This window comes from Chlorocebus sabaeus, chromosome 22, assembly GCF_047675955.1.
Source record: "Chlorocebus sabaeus isolate Y175 chromosome 22, mChlSab1.0.hap1, whole genome shotgun sequence".
NCBI classification, from domain to species: Eukaryota; Metazoa; Chordata; class Mammalia; order Primates; family Cercopithecidae; genus Chlorocebus; species Chlorocebus sabaeus.
Genome location: NC_132925.1, coordinates 47,338,215 through 47,360,633, shown reverse-complemented (window position 1 = coordinate 47,360,633; position 22,419 = coordinate 47,338,215). Strand labels below are relative to the sequence as shown.

The following is a 22,419-nucleotide window of genomic DNA, read 5'->3' as shown; positions in this document are numbered from 1 at the left end:
ATCCTATCAATTCTTGATAATAAATCTCCATTGATGATTGTTTGATTATTTCTCATCTCATTTTTTTTTTTTTTTTTTTCCTGGACTCCTGGGCAGAGTCTTGCTCTGTTGCTCAGGCTGGAGTGCAGTGGCATGATCTTAGCTCACTGCAACTTCTGCCTCCCAGGTTCAAGCGATTCTCCTGCCTCAGCCTCCCAAGTGGCTGGGACTATAGGCATATGCCACCATACCCGGCTAATTTTTGCATTTTTCATAGAGACGGGGTTTCACCACGTTGGCCAGGCTGGTCTTGAACTTCTGACGTCAAGTGATCCGCATACGTTGGCCTCCCAAAGTGCTGAGATTACAGGCATGAGCCACTGTGCACAGCTTCATCACTTCATCTCAGGTTTTGCTTCATGTATTTTAGGTCTCTCTTTTTGGGTATGACACATTTATAATTGATATATTTTCCTGATATTATTGACAATTTTATTATCATGAAATTTTTCTGTTTATCTGTAGTAAAAGTTCTACTCTATTTTGTCTGATGATATAGTCACTGCACCTCTCTTAATATTACTTTTTGCATTTTATGTCTTTCTCTATTGTAAAATGATAGTAAATATTTGTGTATTTGAATACAAAATGTGTCTCTTATAGAGAGCATATATTTGGTCTTAATTTCTTATTCAGTATGAAAATCTCTGACTTTTTTGATTAGGGTGTTTGGTCCATTCCCATTTCATGTAATTTTTGATAGTGACTGGCTATATATCTGCCATTTTGCTATTTATTTTCTACTTCTTGAAACTCTTTTTCTCTGTTCCTCCTTTGCTGCCTTCTCTTGTATTTAACACAGTTTTAAGTGTACCATTTTCTTTTGCAGCTTTCTTTGAGCAGGGGGCTTACTATATGGCCCAGGCTGGTCTTGAACTCTTGGGCTCAAGTGATCCTCCCACCTCAGCCTTCTAAGTAGCTGGGATTACAGGTGCATGCCACTGTGCCTGGCTTCTTTAGTTGACTTTTAAACTACTTTTAAAAATTTCAGTGGTTGCTCTAGAAAGTCTAATGTGTGTTTTACTTTATCATTCTCTATTTTAGGTTAATACTGAGTTGGTTTCATTACAAACAGCAACTTTGTTCCAAAGTAACCCCATTTTCTCCTCCTCTACTCTCTGATATTGTCATATATATTACAGCTGCATATGTGAAAAAACCAACTATATAGTATCACAATTGCTGCTTTACAGATGGTCCCCAACTTATGATGGTTTGACTTAAGATTTTTCAACTTCATGATGGGCTTATCAGGGTATAAAACACATTTTTTACTTTCTATATTTTCAACCTATGATGGGTTTATTGGAATGTAATGCCTCTGTAAGTTGAGGAGCATCTGTATTCTTTTATATCTTTTAAAGAAACTAAGAGAAGAAAAAAGAAAAGCATGTATTATGCAGCCCTTTATATTTCCTTATATATTTACCGTTTCTTGTGCTATTCATTTCTTCCTGTGGACACAGGTTACTGTCTAGCATCACCTCCTTTCAGTCTGAAGGATTTTAGTGTTCCTTTAGTATTTCTTGTAAGTCTGCTAGCCACATATTATCTCCATCTTTATTCATCTGGGGATGTCTGTTTCACCTTAAGTTTTGAAGCACAGTTTTGCTGGATACAGAATTCTTGATTGATCATTTTTTTCTTGTAACACTTTGAATATAATATTCCACTGTTTACTTGCCTCTAAGCTTCTGGTAAGTCTCATCTGTTAAGTATACTCTTGTTTCCTTCTACATGATATGGCATTTTTATCTTGCTGCTTTTAAGAATTTTCTGTCTTTAGTAGTTCTTCTATTATGTATTTACGTGAGAATCTCTGGGAATTTATCCTATATGAGGTCTGATAAACTTCTTGGATCTGTAGATTAATGTTTTCCCATCAAATTTCAGAAATTTTTGACGATTACTTCTCTCTCTCATTTCCTTTTGGGATTCCCATTAAACATCTGTTCATAGGTTTGATATTATTCCACCTGACTCTGAGCCCTGCTAATTTTTCTCCAATTTTTTCTCTCTTCTTCAGATTATATAATCTCTATAGATTTCAAGTTCATTGATTCTTTTTTCTAACATCTCAGATGTGCTACTGAGCCCCTTCAGTGCACTTTTATTTGGTTTATTGTACTTTACAAGTTTAAAATTTTCATTGGTTCTTTTAGATAATTTCTATTCTTTATCAATATCATAGTGGACTCATTGTCATATTTTCCTTTAATTCTTTAAAGGAAATTGGTTTCCATTAATTCTTTGAACATATATTTGATAGTCACTTTGAAGACTTTGCCTCCCAAATCCAACATCCAGGCTCACTCAGAGACAACTTTTATTGAATACTTCTGCACCACCCCCACCCCCAAATGGGTTATGCTTTTGTTTCTTTTCCTTTGCATGTGTTGTAAGTTTTTGTTGGTACTGGACATTATGGATAATATATTGTAGCAACTTTTTATCCTGATTTTCTTTGTTTTTCCTTGAGGGTTTCTTTCTTTTCTGTTTTTTTGACTGCCTTTTGTTGTTGTTTTTAAGTAATTTACCTAAGCCTCTTCTACTGTTTGCTGCGGTTTCCCCTCTGTTTTCAGAGGGGAAATCTTATACATTTTTATATTTTAACCTATGAGTTACCCTTATTTCTGCATAGCTTAGTCTCTGTCAATGACTGGTGGTTGCAGTCAAACACCAGTAAGGCTTCTACCCTCTCCTAGTGGATCTGCATGGGAGTACCTTAAAAGTTCAGATAGTTTCCAAGTCTACTATGACTTTCACTTTCTGCCTGGTCCTCTTGGATCTGCTGTGTACATGTGCTCAACCTACCAGTCATCTAGGAATGTGTGGAGAGCTTGGCTGTCTATGGGGCTGCATGTTTATGTAGCTTTCTTGGCCTCCAGGGGATGAGTTTATCAAGTCTCTCTGTGACTTTCTGATTTCCAGGATCTTCCTGTTAAATTTCTGGCCAGTTCTTTTGTCTGCTGTTGTACCAACCAGGACTAAGACCTCAGCCTAGAACTGTAGGCTTTTCCTATTTTCCACTGTGAGTGTGGGTTTTCCACCCTCTACTCACAAACATGTCAGCCCCCTTTGGCAAAAAAAAGCTGCTAGTTTTTGTAGCCAGCCCCACTCTAGCAGTATTATCATGTTGAATGAGCTGGGGTAAGGAATAGAGCCTCACGAGAGAATGCTACAGACTGCCTGAAGTCTTACTTCAAGCTCAGTATTGTTTTTAAACAAAGAAACTATTCTCAATTTGTTACTTATGATTGATTTCTAGAGATCTAAAATGGTTGTTTTTGACAAATATGTCTGGTTTTATTTTATTTTTAAGTATAGAATGTTGACTTTTTCAGTTTTTCATAGTTGGAAATCTGCTTTCGTTTGGCTTTTGGTCTGCTAAATTCTTACTGGCACGTCAGCTCTTAAAACGTTTCTAAAGATATGCTTTACAATGTTTTTAGGTTTTTTTCAGTCGGAGAATGAGTCTAGATATCTAGCCAGCTATATAGATCAGTTAATAATTTATCTGCTTTTATGACCATTAAGTGAAACTTTAAGCAAAGAATTTAGCAAAGTGTCTGTAACAAAGGGGCTCAATAAACAGAAGTTACAATATCTGAACACTTATATTGTAGGAATTATACATATATTATCTTAATATCTCGAAAGAGGTAGGCATTCCCATTTTAATATTAGCAACAACAACATAAAAATATTTACCAGACCAAGAATATATAGGTGGTACATCAGGATTTCAATCCAAACACACTCAACTCCAAAGCTAGTGCCTTCCCTACTTTACCATGCTGCCTTCCTGGTGAAGGAGGTTTCAGTGGCTGCTTTTTGGAAGATACCCTGTAGACTATCTAGGACATAGTAAGAAATTAAATCCATTATAGGGATTAGAAAGAGGGCTTATTGTTATACTAATTGACAGTGACCCAAAACACAGTGGGGGTACATATAGATTCCTAAAAGCAGACAGGGCTTTTGCTAAGATAATGTGAGTCACTGAAACTAATAAGGTTTTAGGATTCTATATGATACTTGCCCAAATTCCAATTATATATACAGTGAACAATTAAATATGAACTAAGACTACTACAAAAATACCTAAACAACTGAACTACATTCCATTTCAAAGTTTATAAATATATTTGGGAATTAAGTAGCAAATGTTGAGGAAGTTGACTCTTTTGGGCTGAATCTTACAGGGTGGTAAAGCTTACTGGGGTGATCATGAATCTGTTCTCCAGTTCTGAATATTCAGAAACTACAGCATAAGCTACTGTAAAAACCTTCCTAATTAGTCTCTCCACTTCCAGTTTCTTTTTGTCTTTGCTGTGTTCTTTATATGCTTATCTCACCAGTTTTTCTAAAACATTTTAATCATGTTGCTTCTGTGTGGTTTCTTACTGCTCACTAGTATTTCCTGAATTCTTCATCCAAGGGCCTCTATAATCTGCTTCTCAGTTTACTACTCAGCTCTTTCTCTCACAACTCCCTGTCCCTGGTGGACTCATTTACGCTCTTTTTATCCTCTACTCTCACCACTTTCATCCTCACCTCCAAACCACTGCTTATTTCATTCTCCTTATTTGTTCTTTTTTGCCCCCTCTCATTGCACCCTTTCCTGGAACGTACTCTTTTCTAGATTTCATCCACTCAAATGTTACATGTTCTTTTAAATCTGCCTCCTTCCATTCATTCAATGGACAGTGTCCATGCCATGAAGTGTAAGCTCCCACAAGTGCCTTTCCCATGTAGTTTATCAAACAATATACTATCATTTAAATTCCACAACTAGCATAGTTGTTGCTCCACATTAGGGGGAAATCTTATTCTGGTCCAACTGATATATCACTTTTATCCCACTTTTGGCTGCCCCCAACTTTAATATGTTTAGTAGAAAGGCCCTTCATCCCCTTGAGTGATACACCTATCCTAGGTGATCTATCATAGGTTAGGGATTGTCTCTTCTGGGCCTGTGACATAGTATATGGTTATAACAAAGAAATACATATCAAGAGAAAAAACTTAATTATAAGTGAATCTCATAACTGAGGTAGTCATAAATTATGTTGCATAATGTTCTTGTTCTTAAAATCATAAAATAACTACTAATGCTTGAGTGCATTAATTATTTTGCTTCATGCTGTGCAAACAGCTAAGAGATAATGGCCTCCCTCTAGTAAAAAAAAAAAAAAAAAAATCATCATAATACTTTCTATTTAAATGCTTAGTTTGCTTCCATCCCCTATTTCATATTTCTTCCTTGCCATTTCTTTGCTATCCATCATCTTTTCCATGTTTTTTCCATTAGCCATCAATGCCAATTGGATGAAATAAAGAATTGGCATAGGTATCATTTCATCAGTCCAGTCAACCTCCCTGCCTCAGTGTTTCTTTCCCATACTTATGGAAGGTGAGGGAAGATGATAGAGGATAATGCTAGGTAGATGGAATGTCCTTAAAAGAGCTAGGGACTTAACAGGAAAAATCAAGGAGTGGAGAAGGATAGGGGATACATAGGGGATGTTGTGGAATTGTTTTTATTGTACCCACCTTAGTGGGACTGAAGTCTTTTACCAATTCTTGCTAGTTATAGTTAGTACAAGACCATACATATAAGAAATACAAGACACACATAAGAAAAAAGTGCATTCAAATGAAAATTGCTTGATAACACCTGTCTAGAAATTTAGTGGGTTAGGCAAAATGAGGATTGGCACAATCTGTGGCACAGTCTTACCTATGGTGGCTTTCTCTTCTAATGGCACAGATCCATCACAGTTGGTGCAAAGCCCACATTTCATTGACTAAAAGTGGCCAAAGGCTTATTCCTATTTCAAAGTATATTACTTGGTAGTATATATAAGGATATATCATTACTGTTTTTACATTCCAAGGCACTTATAAATGCCATAAAAATAGTTTTGCTCTCAATGTCAATGGACTTCCTTTAATCTTATTTGACTGTGCTCTAGAAAACAAGAAATAAAAGACAAAGTTCAGCTAGTTGTATATAAATTTGACCTGGGATACAAGTGCAAAGGAGAACATTTCATTTTTGCTGAGGCAAACTGCTGAGGAAAATAAAAGTAGTTATACTGTTAGCAATCTGCTTCTTCTTACCCAAAACATAAATCTCACTGTTGACTACAGCTGTACTGAATCGGTATTTAGAGTACTTCATGGATGCCCGCACACTCCATTGATCTTGGCTGGGGTCATACTGCAACAGTTTGTTGCTTAATCGATCAGGTTCTTCATCAGGAAGATCCATCTGTATGAAATATGACAGCCAATATAACAACATACCATTTAGCGATCTTTGTGAGTACATGAATGCAATTAATCAAAGCAGACAGCCAAAGAGATAAATAGAGGTTAACTGCAGTGACTCATACTCACAAACCCACCAAACCCCATGACGGGGGTTATAAGTGTACTGTCATTATCAGAGGAATTTATATTCTGAAATAATGGGCCAAAGGTGTTCGGTTATAGCAAACAATCTGTGATCTTAGCAGTGAGACATTCATTACAGCTTTTTTTTTTTTTTTTTAAAGAAGCAACTGCAAAGCCTTAAAAAAAAAAAAAAAAAAAACCAAGCTCTCTTGAATAGTATTTAAAGTGTAATTCTATTTTACCAAACTTCATAGTTGTTGATTTTAATATTTGTGAGAAACTAATTTTAGTAATATAGAAGGCATTTTCTTTATATTTTTCTAATCCATATGAAACAAAGTTGCCAAAACATTTTAGTGTCTTCATAATTATTTTTACACCATAATTATGGCCTATATAGGAATGATATGAATTCAATTTTCAAGACATATGGACTAATCTAAATTATTTGCAGTTATTTTAACATACTTATTTTATATATTTTTAATGACTAGAGAAGGTACAAATTAAACAATTTTACTCTTACACAGAAGTGGCTTTTCCTATTCATAAATGTTAGGTGAAATGATGTCTTTTGTATACATGTATATGGAACTTTATATGACTTCAAGCTAAGGATTCATGAGTGTCATTTTTTTGGGTGATACAAGTGTTCAACAAAGAAATAACTGGCATACTTATGAAAGCTTATGCAATTAATTTTAGTTAACTACTTTAAATATACCAAGAGTTATGCTCACCATGACACATGCACAACCCTGTGTGATCTTGCAATTGTTATACAAGTACTCAGTTGGGTAGCAAAACCTTTCCTCTATGAGGTAAACGTTCACGTTATCTGTTCAGAAACTTTATAAGTTAACAATCGTTGACTTTATGGTTTTAATTTTCCTTCTAATTTAAGTATTTAATCTCTATTTTAGTGAAAGAAATGCAAAGAAAAGCTTCTAAGTTGTTTTTGGAGCTTATGCATGCAAAATTAACTATGTAAATGGATAATTTTGAAAAAGTTTAATTACAAATAATCTGTCAGGTTTCTCCTGCTAGCTGTGATGAAATCTGTACTACTTTCTGACATATAGCAGAAAAAATTAAATGTGTTAAATGTGAGGTTTAAGTTTTTAAAACAGGTATGATATACTATAAATAAATGGCAAATTCCAAGCTTCTGAAATGAATGCAAATAGCATCAGTTTTATCCTGAAGCAAATTTGGAGAAACAAAAAATAATACAGGCAAAAATAAATTTACTGTATGCCATGAGGATGACCCATGAGCTAGTGAGATTAATTTTTATTAGAAAGTCCGGTTGGTCAGGGCATGAGGCAGCTGAAGTGATCCTAAGAAGAGTGTGCCAAGGCACCAGGAGAGGACATCTGGCAGGGAGGGAGAAGGCCACTATGGCCACACACCCCTGACTTTTCATTCTGGTTTGCCATCACTTCACTGGACTTCAATAGAAACAGCATTCTGGGTTCTCTGCCTGCTGATGCCCAATAAAAATATCAAGTGTTACAATCACAATATGCTTTCATAGAAATGATTGTGCCATCACAGATCGGTATTCTGGTGTCTCACTTAGGGTAAGAATTTTAAATATGGAAAAGGCCTATGAGTTACTTGCCTCAGGTCACAAAGCTATTAGACACACAGAACTGGATGAGGATCCAGCTTCTCTTCCCCCTAGTTAGATGCTCCCTACAGATAATCCCCCAGCACAAATATTTTTCATAATTAGCAAGAATGGGAGGATTATGAAGAGCACAGCATGCATACTGAATCAAGTCATGTCTATGAAAACACACTTTAAAAATCCATTCTCCTAAATTGCTTAACACTTTAAAACCTTGAGTTATATTCTATAAAACAGAAAGCACTTTACCAAAATGTAAGTCACACTCTTTTAGTATTCAACAACTACAACAATTTTTAACATAGCAGCCAGACTCAGTATTGCCATGCCAATTATGTATACAGGAAATTTCTTAACCTGAGGGGTCCAGCCTCCAATCACATAAAGTTTATTATTCAATGTCACTACAGCATGACATGCCAATTGCAGTGGAAGGGGAGACACCCTTTTCCAGTTGTCCCGTTCTACAGAGTACTTATCCACACAGTTTGTAATAAGATACTGGTTTTTAATTTTCATCTGTCCTCCTATAACATAAAGGTCATTATGAATACTGCCCAGAGCATAGAGTTCTCGAAATTCAGCTGTGCATAACTTTTCCCAAAACTGGTTTCCTCTATCATGATACCTGCAAAAGAGAGAAAGAGTATCCAGGATTAGAGGTAACATGAAAGCAATTTACCCAAGAAATACACTTATTTATTATCTGACCAAAAATAATGAGATATGGTTCTTCCAATTGGAGGACAAAAAACATTAATACAAGAAAGTGATACAGGTTTGCTTTTTTTTAAAGGAATGATGAACAAAATATAATGTGCTTTAAAATAATTAACCACATATACCTGAAGAGTTTTAGGAAAAATACAGAGAAAAAGTATAGACTACCCAGGAGTAGCCTTCATTTTATAATTCTGGGAAAGAAAATCAAGAATGAATAGTAAGTTTTTCAGCAAATCATTTCTAATTTTACCATAAAAGCAAGCAAAAATACAAGAATGCCTTATTCTGTGGACAAGAAATATCACTTTAACACGAACATTAAAGAAATCACAGTTTTAGGGCAGATAATCTAAAAACATCTCAATTCATACATTTCTCTCAGGATGATTTAGAATATGTAGAATTTTAAGAACTGTTGTAGTTCCAGCTGGCTTACAATTGGGTTAAGAGCACTGTATAAAAACCTACCTGTAGATGTCAGCTGGGCACTTAACATCTATTTTAATCTACTAGATGTGGCAATTTCAGTAATTTCTTCCAGAGTATCACTCTAAGAAGAGTCTTAAGAGCTATGGACAATAGTATATATGGTCTCTCAATGCCTTCCAGAATCCAGCACATTAACTGATTATGTGTGTGATGGGGCATTGTATGGTCACTGGGTAGATGAGTTTGTAGCTATCCTTTGTGTTGCATCATGATAATGGTAAGTCTTTATCTCCAATCATGATTGAACATACACAGTCGGAGAAGGACAAAAGTACTTCATGGGGACAGAGGGATAAAATATGTGAAAGTAAATGTCCCAGAAAATCTAGAAAGTATATCTGGAATTCAAAATTAAACAAACACACACACACAAAAACAGGAAAGCATGGAAATTAAGAAAAAAGTTGGGCTGTTTGGAAACAAATTAGGAACTTACATGTGTTTTATACAGAGTACAATTTTTAAGTATGGACTTCTTATTTTGCATTTAACAGCTGCCAGTTAATTCTATGATAGGAATTTTTCCCAGTTGTCTAGGCCAACTCTTAACGTTCTTTCCCAAAGAGACATTTTTACTTGAGGCTTGACAAGGAAGTTAGAAGGCATGCTCCTTTCTAACAGGGCATGTCTGGCTTGTCACAGCTGAATGCAGAAATGCATCAAACCTTATGATGACTGTCTTCTATGTAATTCTAGGCAGAGAACCAAAGTCTCTAGAATCACAGGTGATATTTTCATCACTATTTTTAATTGTTTGAATTTTAGAAGAGAAAGGAGGAATAGGTATCTGTAATATATGTGGGGGCTGCCAAAGTAAAGCCAACTGAATGAATAGATAAATGAACTTTAAAAAATGGGTTTGGGTTTTCTGAGACATAGTTTAAGAAAATAGGCTAGGAATGAAGTACACCCCATAAAGGTTAGGAAGTAGATGTTTGCTGGGTGACTTCCTAATCTGATTTTTGTTTTCACATTTAGAAGTGAAAACAGGGAGAGAAAATGCCCAGATAAAACTCTAAAATTTACTATTAAGTGGATATGACATAAAAAAGAAAACAATAGCGACAAAGGCCTTCATTGCTAATAGAGATTGATAGTTTAAAGACAAATGGAGATAAGTGAAGGAGATGGAAAGGTACATCTTTTTTACAAAGAAATAATCTTCCAGAGTACTAGTCTACTTCCTCTTTTAAGTCAAGGAGAAATATATCTGCATGGAAATCTATGAGTAGAGGCAAGCCGAAGAACATCTGGACGAAGATAAAAAGAATAAGATACACAAATAATATAACAGGGATGTAGCACAGGATGATATATTTCTTATGCATATCACAAAACTGGCACTACAGTGACCTCCAGTAATGCTAGGAGATTTTAACTACACAGAACATCAGCTAGAAGTCTCGTTTAAGCCTAAAGCAACGCTTCTGACAATTTCATTATTGGAAGAAATGATGGGAGTAACTAATAACTTTAACTCTGACCAATGTGGAGGAAACAGTTGGTGGTGAGAACCTCGTTCAGTTCAAGATAAATAGGAAGGAAAACATGGGGTATAGTTAGACATTTGCTGTTGGAATGGGAAATGGGCTTTCTTTTTTTTGTTTTTGAGACAGAGTCTCACTCTGTAGCCCAGGCTGGAGTGCGGTGGCCGGATCTCAGCTCACTGCAAGCTCCGCCTCCCGGGTTTACGCCATTCTCCTGCCTCAGCTTCCCGAGTAGCTGGGACTACAGGCGCCCGGCATCGCACCCGGCCGGAAATGGGCTTTCAACAAGTTAAAAGGAAAGATGTCTGAGGCCCAAAACTGAAAGACACTTTGACAGGGTTGGAGGTTTATTAAAAATAAGATGTGATGGCAGAATTGTAGACTATCTTGAGGAGGAAGAAAAAAACAATGTAAAGAACCTGAAGTACGGGGTCAAGAGGTTCTAAGGTGGAAAGAAGGGCACCCAACCAGGAGCAAGTGTAAAACGGGTGGCATGTACCCGTGAGAACCACGTCGGGAAGCCAAGGCTTCCTCTTCCTGTGGGGATCTGCTCTCCTGGCTCGGTAGTCTCTCCCTGATAATTCTGAAGAAGGCTGCTCCTGTGGCTCAGGGACATGCTTGGTCACCATGGGCATGGGTCTAGGTCACTCAGCCAGGGCTCTGCATTCTCTCTCCTACTAGGGGAGATTAGACATGTCTTCAAAGTATGAATGTGGAAAAGGGACAGGTCTATGACTTGCGACAGATAATGTAATGCTAGGAGATGACAGAAAAATAGTAGACCTCTTCATTCCCTCTTTTGTTCCATCTTCACTGCTAAGAATTACTTTCTGACTGAAAAGTCTGAACAAACCCTGGTAAAAGAGAACTGAGAGGAGAAAAATATTGGGGGAAAGTTTTACTATTTAGAATGTATTCCATGTGCATATTTCTAGCTTTCTCACTTACATTTAATTGCTAAATACTCATTTAATACTGGCTGAATAAATAGTAAATAAATGTATGTGTTTTCATAAGCAAAACCTAGATGATATGCTACTTCTTAGCAGGCATTCTTTCCTCTTACTACAATTGTAGGATTAAAGCATTCTTTGGCTACAAACATTTTACAATGTTGGAGATTTAAGCAAAATCCACAAATTAAGGATGCAGAATGAAAGCTGACAGATTATTAGTAATTTATGGTTAAGGAAAAAATTACTAATTACTCTAAACTATGAACTAAAAAATACATTCAAAGGAGTCTGTGTTAATAAACTTTCCTTCTTGTTATATTAAGATCTTTAAAAACAAAGCAGTATATTAAACCCTATTATGGATAAATAAAGCTAAGAGTGAAAACTAAAATGGGATCATAACAAACACATTTAACTTATGCAAATTCAACTATATGTTAACAATTAAAGGAACAGAAAAAATAATTTTAAAGTGTTGGTGATTTAATTATGAAAGTTATATGTGCTACATTTATATTTTTATATAATATACATGATATATTTATAAATTTTTATATATACTATATTTATATTTAGAGTCATAGATTATATATATATATAAATGTATACACACACAGACACGCAAAAGCATGTTCTGTATACTATTCCTTATGGGAGATGTATATGGTAATTTTGACTACAAATAATTTAAGATGTGATGACTTTTTGCAGTTCTTTCTTCTACTGCTGCTAGTATCAAAACAACATAATTAAGCAAATTTGCTGCTAGATACAAACCTATAAATTTCAACATTCTTGTTCTTTTGTCTAGAGAGTTTAGAGGCACTTGCTTCTCCAGCCACAATTATAGTATTATTTTCCATGACAACACCAGTACACACAGTTCCTAAACCCTCTCCATACTTGGGAGATGAGATGAAATAGGTTTTCCGTGATACAGGATCATAACAAAAACTGGCATCCCCATAGCTCCTATGTCTTGATCTGATTCCTGAAGAATTGTTGCCAATGCAAAGCAGAAGACTGGTAGTCTCCATGCCATAGCGCAGATTTAGAGAGTGCTGTTGGGGTGTCTTGATGGCTTTGAATGCATTTTGAATTATGTCAACGCAATCTGCGTCACACAGAAGCATTGTGTTCCTTCTTAGGGCTTGTCTTAAAAAAGAAGGATTTACAAGTTCCAATCTGACTTGCTTCAAAAGCTCAACAAGATGCTCTGCACGCAATTCTTTGTTATGATTTACCCATCTCAGAACTAAGTCCAGAATACTCTCTTCTCTGGATATGTTAAGATCATCTGATTTAATAAGTGTCAAAAATTGGTGCACTTCGATTTCTAGTATTTCTTCATGTAAGCTGACTTCGGCAAAGTGCTGATATAAATATTTCTTCGATTGATCAGATAAATCTTCAGCTCCAATCTGCTTTGCAAAATAATAGATACCTAAACAGTTGGAGGCATCCATGTGGTCCATCATATATTTTTGACACACACTGAAGACTTCTTCCATCTGCATAAAATAGGCAGCCATAGCTACAGTCTGTACATTGTCATTATTGATCTCCAAGGCTGCATTGTACATGTAATTTAATAACACTGACACACTTTCTGCTGTGATGTCATAAAGTACGACTTCCCTTTGATTACATTCAAGTAGTCCACAGGTGAACATAGCTTTGAAATAAGGGCTAAAGGCAGCCAGGACCAGTCTGTGGCAAGGAAATTTCTCTCCTTCTGCTATGAGTACCACGTCAATCATTTCTGCTAATTCTTTCATGTTCTTAATTTTGTTCAGTAAATTCAAGCTATGTTGGTATTTTTCTTTTCCCTCAATCTTGCACTCCATGATCTACTCTCCAAAGTTTCCAACTAAGTCTTCTTTAAGTGTAGCTTGATTCCTGAGGGTCTATTTGCATGTCTGATTACTCACGAAGCTACAGAGATGTCAGGAAATATTTCTAAGGGAAAGAAAAAAGGCAGTTTTCTTCTAAGAAAAAATTCTCTACAATTTAGATATGCAGCGTTAGTTCTAAAAAGTATTTATAAACAAATATTATTCACTCCAAGCAGAGCAGTTTAAGACAACTACTTTTGTATCTAAAAATATTAATTTTGATTATGTAAACAGTAACAAATTAACTGCTGTCACAAATTCTCCTAATCGGTGGCAGAGATTTTTCTAGGACTGCAAAGACTTCCCTCCCAACATGTATGGAAAGAGAAGTGATAAACTGGGCACATTTGCAATTCCATTTCCAGTTACCAAATGCAGTTGACCTGCAGGCAGAAGATATAGGGGCATCAGTTAATATTCTCTCCGAGGAGATGCAAATAACCCCAAAGGTTATATGCATCCCCTCCAAAAAACACACCCAACTGTTCTAATGGTCAGTCCATAAATTCATGACTGGGGCCTTGTACAATATACCCCAGAAGAGGAAAAATGGAAAAAAAAATCCACTAAAATTCTGCTCAAACTTTAATGTGGGGCATGTAATTCAAAGCAGTAGATAACACAGAGATCATATCTACCGGGCTTTGGAAGGCAAATGTCAGCTGATTTGAAAATCACAATATTTAAAACACACAACTAAATCACCCTCAACTGCCTAAAATCATATGATTTCTCTGTCCTCCCTCCTTGCTCAGCTTTTATTATTTCCCAGTTCATAGTGGCAGAGACTGAATCTCTCTTCACCTTAACAAGCACTGGTCTGTTTTTTAAAGCTAGCTGTCTCATCTTCACTTTCCCTGGATACATGGAAATGGGATGTTTCAAGGAAGTTAATTTAAATTAGCTTTTGTTTTAAAGAAGGACATTCCTAGAGTCAGAAACCTTAATGTTAGAAGAGGATCTCAAATCTCTACCACCTTTTCCAGTTCTAACTTGGCTGTAAGTTGCAAGCAGCAAGAATAACATTGATGGGAAAAGTCAAGAGTTAATACATTTCTAGATTACGAGTAAGATAATATCCTTTTGGGGTGACTATTCTCTACTTCTCTGCTTAAACCCAGCAGAAGAGTTTTGAGAAGTGAAATATCCGTTTTAAAAAGAACATCTGGATATCCCCAGATTCCCAAACATAAATCAACTTCTTGAATAAATATTTTGCTTGGATGCAGTTTCTCTGTCTCAAAAACATTGGTTTTGACAACAATCACAAAAAACAATTTATTTTAAAATGGAAATAACTGGCCTATATATATTTGTTGTATCCCTTCCTTCCAACTGCAATTTATACAACTCCTGAAAGTTACTCTAATTGTTAGGGGTTTACAGACCAAATGAATTTACTGATGGAAATCCAGAAGAATACCTGGGCAGTGATATTAGCCACCACACCTCAAAAAACATTCTCAGCACTGTTTCTTGTACATATAAGGTACACAGAAGACACTGGCATGGCACATGGGGGCTTTAAAGTGAGAGAGCCCTGGTTTGGATCCCAGTTTAGCCTCAACCTTGGCTTCTTCATCTTAAAATGGGAATAATGTACATAAATAAAGTAGCTAAGTTAGTCTTTGGCATCCAAATGATCAATAAATGGACATTATTGTTAGTTTCCGGTGAGATAGCATAGTAAACTCAAAGGTTAGGAACACAGATTCTGGCTTGGGTGACCGAGGCGTGGGTTTGAATCCTTACTCCATTATCTAGCAATATGAACACGTTCCTTTGCCTCTTCATGTTCTAGTTTTCTCACCTGAAGTTCATTTTGAGAATTCCATAAGAATATTTGGGAGAATTAAGTAAGGCCATGCATGTACAATATACAATTTTCTTGGTAAAACTTGCTTGGTAAAACTTGCTTGGGTACAGACAGAGCTCCTAAGTGAAGAGAGCTGACAGTAACTTTCCCTTGTAATGAGGGCAGAGTACATTCTCCTTTCATCAGCAAAACAAAACTGTATAAATGTTCTCGGTGATATAAATGGGAAGTTACTCACTGCTTCAATTTATAGAAGACTGAACTGGTGCATTCATAATAATAGTACCCATAGTAATAGAGAAAATGGAGTAGCAAAGATGCATATAAATCACAAGAATAAACTCTAATTACTTTGCAAGTCCAAAAAGCAGTTATACTCCTGTCCACTATATTTCGTTTTGAGAAATGGACCACTGTAAATGTTAGTGTGGTACAAAAATGTCAATTTCTTTAAGCCACGAATGTTTGACAGTGTTTAATTTTATAATCTTTACATTATCTTTACTATATTATTTTTACTGCTTAAGTTGCTACTTTCTCTAAATAATGGTTGATATATGACTATACCTTCTTTTCTAGGAAACTCTCCATGTTCTGCTGAAGTTTCACTAGTTTAAATTCACAGCAGCACAGTTTGAAATAGCAAAAATTTGGAAATAACTTAAACATTCATTAATAGGAGATCAGACTGTAGTATATTCACTAGAGAATACAGTACAGCAAAAAAAAAAAAAAAGAACTAGATCTACATGTGTCAACATGGCTGTATCTCACAAACATAATAATGTGTGAAAAGGACTGTAGAATATACATGCCACTTACCACTGATGTGTTTCTAATATGCAAAACAATATTAAATATTCTAGTAGAGTGAATACTGATGATTGATTCCGACAAAGTAAGTATGAATATTTGGTGAATCTGGCATAGGTCCTATAGGAGTTTTTCTACCATTCTTGGAACTTTTCTGTAAGTTTGGAATTATAAATTCTTTAAGGATCTGTACAACTGTAGTGGAATATAAAAACATGAAGGGTAATTATAAACCCCAATTTCAAGACAGTGTTTCCCTTCAGGAGTTGCAGAAAAAGAAGGATGCAAGCAGGGAAGGATGACAAGGAGTTTCAACTGTATAAATGTTTAATTTATGCAGCTGTTTGGTGGGTATCCAAGACATACTTTATTATTCTTAATGCCTCTTTGTATATCTTAAATATTGTATGAGTTAAAAAAATTTTAAAACTGCATTAGAGTCACTTACAGCTTTTGAAAAACCTAAATGTTGTAAACCATGTAAACCATGTGTGCATTATCAGATTTACATATATATATATATATGAATGAGAGAGATAATAGATATATCGTGAATTTTCTTTTTAATGTGTCAGGGTGTAGGTAGCCCAATTTATGAGTGATTGGAAAAAACAAAAAATTATGGCCTCCTTATCCAGTCTGAATGAGGACTGCTTTGAAAACTGTGGTTATAGCCCTCCCTCCGCCTCAATATCCCTGGCATCAGCCTGCATGAGAGAGAAGGGCAAATACAATTCCTAATCCTCCTTCAGTGGGAAAAGAAGTTACTGCATTCCTAAACTGGTATGTATTTTTTTCCCATAAAAATGTTCAGTATACACTTTGGGAGGCTGAGGTGAATGGATCACGAGGTCAGGAGTTTGAGACCAGCCTGACCAACATGGTGAAACCCCGTCTCTACTAAAAATACAAAAACTAGCTGGGCATAGGGCGTGCGCCTGTAGTCCCAGCTACTCAGGAGGCTGAGGCAGGAGAATCGCTTGAACCTGGGAGGCGGAGGTTGCAGTGAGCCGAGACCACGCCACTGCACTCCAGCCTGGGCAACAGAGCAAGACTCTGTCTCGAAAAAAAAAAGTTCAGTATGGTGAGTAGCTTATAATCATGATAGAGTTGATCAACATGAAACCCTTGATTTTTATGGAGGAAAAACTGAAGACAAGAGAAATGATTTGGACAGGGCTAAATTCCACAGTCCGTTTAAAACTTCCAACAGACTTTGGATGGCAAACCAAGGAACATCGACATTATGATGTCAGAAAATGATGTCCCAGTTTCAACGTTTAAAACAAAACCATTTTTAAGAGTGGGACCCTTTTGTACATTGGCCACCACCATGTATAAAGTTATTACCCCATATTTAAAAAACATCCCAGGCTGATTTTCACCAACACTACCCCTCATTCAGGCATTCTGGCACTTCCCAACCTTTCCTGCCTCATCTCCTGACTTTCCTTCCTTATATTTTTCAGTCTTTGAGTAGTACCAAACTACTACAGTTCTAATGCATATGGGCCATTAACATGCTGTTCTGTCTTTACACGTGTAAACCTGTGTCAGAAATATCTCCCCCATCCACCTGAAAAAATATAACCGGGTCTTCAAAATTCAGCTCAGATATCACTTCCTCACTGACACATCCCTTTGCCTGTGTTGTGTATACGCTGTGGTTGCTGCACTGCTATTGCCATTCACTTTTGCAGATGCTTGCCTCTCCTGTCTATGATGAGCACACTGCGGGTAAGGGATTTGTCTGCATCACTTCTGTATTCTTTAAAATGGTTACTTATTTATTTTAGAGACAGGGTCTTGCTCTGTTGCCCAGGCTGGGACCTCAGCCTCCCCTGTAGCTGCACCACTACATGCACCACTACACTTAATTTTTTTTTTTTGTAGAGACAGGGTCTTACTGTGTTGCCCAGGTTCATCTCAAACTCCTGGCCTCAAGCAATCCTCCTGACCTGGCCTCCCAAAGTGCTAGGATTATATGCTTGAGCCACCATACCTGGCCACTTCTGTATTCTTGTCTGTGATGACACCTGGCACATAGGAGTTGCTCAATATGGTTTGTTCAATTAAACTAATGCGTTGTTTAGTGCTAAATTACAAGTTAATGATAACCCTTTTTTTAACCTAGGTTTTATACATGTTAATAAAACATTATATTCAAGATTTTTTTCTACATATAAAATGTATTGTGATACTATAATATATTTATTTGGTGTTTGACCTTTTCCTGACATACAACTCCTAAAATCCTCGGAATCCCCAAAGTGATAAATACCTTTCTGTACACTAATGAGTTGACTGAGGACTGGCAGCCTCTAGAGCTTCAGGATAGGAGCTGGTCACCAGAAAGAATAAGGCAGGATTAGAGCACTGGGACTTTCAGTTCCATCACCTGACCTCCAGGAAGAGGGGCAGAAAGTTAAGTTGATCACCAATCAAGCATGCCTATGTAATGAAGCCTTGATAAAAACTCCAAAAGGACAGGGTTTGGAGAGCTTCCAGGATAGCTGAACATGTGGTGGGTTCCTGAAGAGTGGTGCCCCTGGCTGTACCCCTTCCCCCATATCTCATCCTATATATCTCTTCATCTGTATCCATGTTAATATCCTTTATAGTAAACTGGAAAACTTAAGCGTTCTTCTGAATTCTGTGAGCTGCCCTAGCAAATTAAACCCAAAGAAGGAACCCCAACTTGAGGTGGGTCAGTCAGAAGCTCTGGATGCTGGGACTAGTGCCTGAAGACAGTGGTAGCCCTGTGGGACTGAGCCCTTAACCTGTGGGATCTGACGCTGTCTCCAGGTAGATGGTGTCAGAATGGCGCTGAGTCAGAGGACACCCAGCTGGTGTCTGCTGCAGAACTAAGTGATTGCTTGCTGTTGGGGAGAAATCCCCACATACCTCTTGGTTAGCAGAGGTCACAGACATTTTCTGTGTTGATTATTGTGTGACAGCAGCGGAAAAACAGTTCTGTGTTTTTTCCTACTCATCAATGCTTAATGCTTCAAGTTGCTATCCTCTTGTCCCAGTCAAATAAATCATTCAGAATCGTGAAGTGAAGTGACTCCCTTGCTTACAGCTTGCACTATGACACCCACTTTTCACTTGCACCCTCAAAATTAATTCCCAGTCATCATCTGCTTTCTGGGATTTGGCCCCATTCTTAAGGAACAACTGAAGCCATGTATTGGCTTCACTTACGCCTGAGATTACAAATTGGCTGCTCAGTTTTTTTTGTTTTTGCATTTTGTTTTGTTTTGTTTTTGGTAAATTAGTTGTCAACATGCTAAGCTGAAATATTCCAGCATCTACTGAAAAAAATGAAAGCTACGGCAACACTGAGTACTTAATTCCCAAGCGGCAACAATGTGCAGGACCTGAGTACCCAGCTGCCACCTCTCAGTTGGCACATCTACTGGGCCCCATTATCCCCTTTGAGACCTGAGTGACGGTCATTATTTGTAATTCTTATGCTGTTGCTTTTCTCTTTCCTGTCCATTTACATTATCCTACAGCCATTTAAGTTTGTGACTCCCAGTTTATACGATTACGTCTCCACACCCTATTTTGTTTCAGCAACACCATCTTGCTCAAATCCTACACTTGGAGAGGCTGGTAGGAAATGGCTCAGAACACACGCACCACCCTAAATGTACTCTGTGTTTCTCACTAGCGGGGAAAAAGACCTGATTCATTTCATAACAACCCATCCTACACACCGGGCATCCAGTAACAGCCAGGCACATGGATGATAAAGACAAATAAGACTACTTTTCTTTTCTTCGCTGAGTTCACACTGTTTTGCATTCTCACAGTGGGTTTTTACACTTTTCAAAGTGCTTTAATCTGCATTATAGCTCATTAGTTCCTTTTAAGAAGCATTTGGGGGAAAATGTAGGGCAATTATTCTCCTGGCTTTAAAGTTAAGAGAGTTGCTCAGGGATACATTCAGCATTTACTAAACTTAAACGAACCCTTCTAAGTGCCCGGCACTATCCTAGGTTCCGGGAAGACAAACAGGAACAGAAAGTGCCCCTTTGTTGTGCTTACAGTCTAGTGAGGGAAGGCACAATAACACATCAGTCAGGTAATTCAGAGGATGATACTACTATGAAAACTACGAGCCTGAACAACCCGAAGGGGAAGGGCGGAGACCCCTGGCCGGGCGGAGATGGCCTGGAGGGGAAGCTCTTGCTGAGCCCGACCTGACGCCAGGCGCCGGCCCACGAGGAAAGTCACTTAGAGAAGAGGCTGCAAGTGCCGGTGGCCCCAGGCCGGCGCCCAGGTTCAGCCTCGCCCGGAGCTGAGGCAGGACTTGTGACTGGGGCCGCGTTCCCTGGGACGTTACCCCTACTTACGAAGGTGCTGCCTGGTTCGGGGCGCGTCCCCACTCGCTCCACAGGGGCCCCGCGATGGGCCACGACCTGACCTGGACGCTACCGGGTGGCAGGGCGGCCAGCGGGCCTGACTGACGCCACTGCCCAATATGGGGCTGTGCCGACTGAACGATATAAATAGAGGTCCTGCGCCCTGCGGAAGAGCAGGGAGAGGGCTGGCAGCGCCTCGGAGGCGACAGGTGCTGCCCTCGGCTTGGAGGTGGCCCGAGACCACGCCGCCGCTGCCCAGCCAGCCACTCTGCGCCTGCGCACCTATTCCCGCGCTGGTTCCAGACGGCGACTACAGCCCCGGTGTTGGCTTTATGCATGCACAGGGTCTCCCCGCGCGCGTCCCACACCCTACTGAGCGTCCCCCTGCGGAACGCTGTGCGCCTGCGCAGGATGTTCCCGCGCTGGCCGGCGTGCCAGAGCTACTGAAGGCCTGCGGGGAGGGCACGGGGCAAGTGTTTAAAGAGGGTTTGGAAATCCAGCTTTGAAAAATGCCGGTGTTCCCTTTAGTCTTTTAAACTTGCAAAATGACCAAAAGACCCCATGTGTAGTCTCACTGTGACCCGAGGGGTAGGGTTGCAAGGAAAAATACAGGGGCCCAGTTAAAGGTAAATTGCAGATGTACAACCAGTAATTTTTAGTGTTAAGTACGTCCCAAATGTCGCATGGTCAATTCACGTTTAACGCGGTGTTCCGGTTGGGTTTCATTTTGGTCTTGTATTTTTATTTGCTACATCCTGAGCCATCGGCTTGTGATTTTTTGCCCTACACTTCTCTGAGTGGGAGGTTTCCAGGACTCCTGAGAAAAGACTGGTTAGCCCGGAGCGGTGCAGGTGTGGGAAGCCTTCCTTAGACAAGTGTCACAAAATATGGCAGCTGTATTAGCTCAGTTAGCTTAAACCAAAGCAAAATAAAATTGTTTTCAGTGGTGGCAACATAACTTTATTATCTTACTATTATTTTAGCTCTATAGGTCAGAAGTCCAAAATATGTCTCACTGGGTTGAAATCAAGGTGTTAGCTGGGCTGTGTTTGTTTCTGGGGCTTCCTGGAGCGAATCTGTCCCTCCCCTTTTGCAGCTTCCGGAAACTGTCTTCATTCTTTAGCTCCTGGCTCCTTCCTCCAGCTTCAAAGTCAAAAAATAGGGCTGAGTCTTTCTCACATGCATTGTGTCTGGAGTTGGTTCCTTTCAGTGGGTTCGTGGTCTCGGTCTTGCTGACTTCAAGAATGAAGCCATGGACCTTCACAGTGTTAAAGCTCTTAAAGGTGCCACGGACCCAAACAGTGAGCAGCAACAAGATTTATTGTGAAGAGCAAAAGAACAAAGCTTCCACAGCCTGGAAAGGGACCCAAGCGGGTTCCCTCTGCTGGCTGGGTGGCCAGCTTTTATTCCCTTATTTGTCCCGGCCCATGTCCTGCTGATTGTTCCATTTTACAGAGTGCTGATTGGTCCATTTTACAAACCTCTAGCTAGCCACAGAGAGCTGCTTGGTGTGTTTTTACAGAGTGCTGATTGGTGCATTTTACAAACCTCTAGCTAGCCACAGAGCGCTGATTGGTGCATTTGCAATCCTAGTTACAGAGAGCTGATTGGTACATTTTACAATTCTCTTGTAAGACAGAAAAGTTCTCCAAGTCCCCACCCAACCCAGAAGTCCAGCTGGCTTCACCTCTCAGCATCCCTTTGACATAACTCTTCTGTCCACTTCTTCCTTTTTTTTTTTTTTTTTAATTGTGGTAAAATATACATAACATAACATTTACCATTTTAATCATTTT

General features: G+C 38.3%; 1 protein-coding gene across 1 annotated transcript in view; it reads right to left on the bottom strand.

Moving 5' to 3' along the window:
* The window catches only part of KBTBD12 (kelch repeat and BTB domain containing 12), a 78,091-nt gene extending 57,094 nt beyond the window's left edge, over positions 1-20,997 (bottom strand). The window contains exons 1-4 of the mRNA XM_007985464.3: positions 20,615-20,997; positions 12,507-13,688; positions 8,432-8,702; positions 6,166-6,316 (exon numbers count right to left, since the gene is read on the bottom strand). Coding sequence (XP_007983655.1) covers positions 6,166-6,316; positions 8,432-8,702; positions 12,507-13,576 — 1,492 coding nt within the window. The 5' untranslated portion in view covers positions 13,577-13,688; positions 20,615-20,997. The remainder of the gene's footprint in view (positions 1-6,165; positions 6,317-8,431; positions 8,703-12,506; positions 13,689-20,614) is intronic.
* Positions 20,998-22,419: the final 1,422 nt, after the last annotated feature.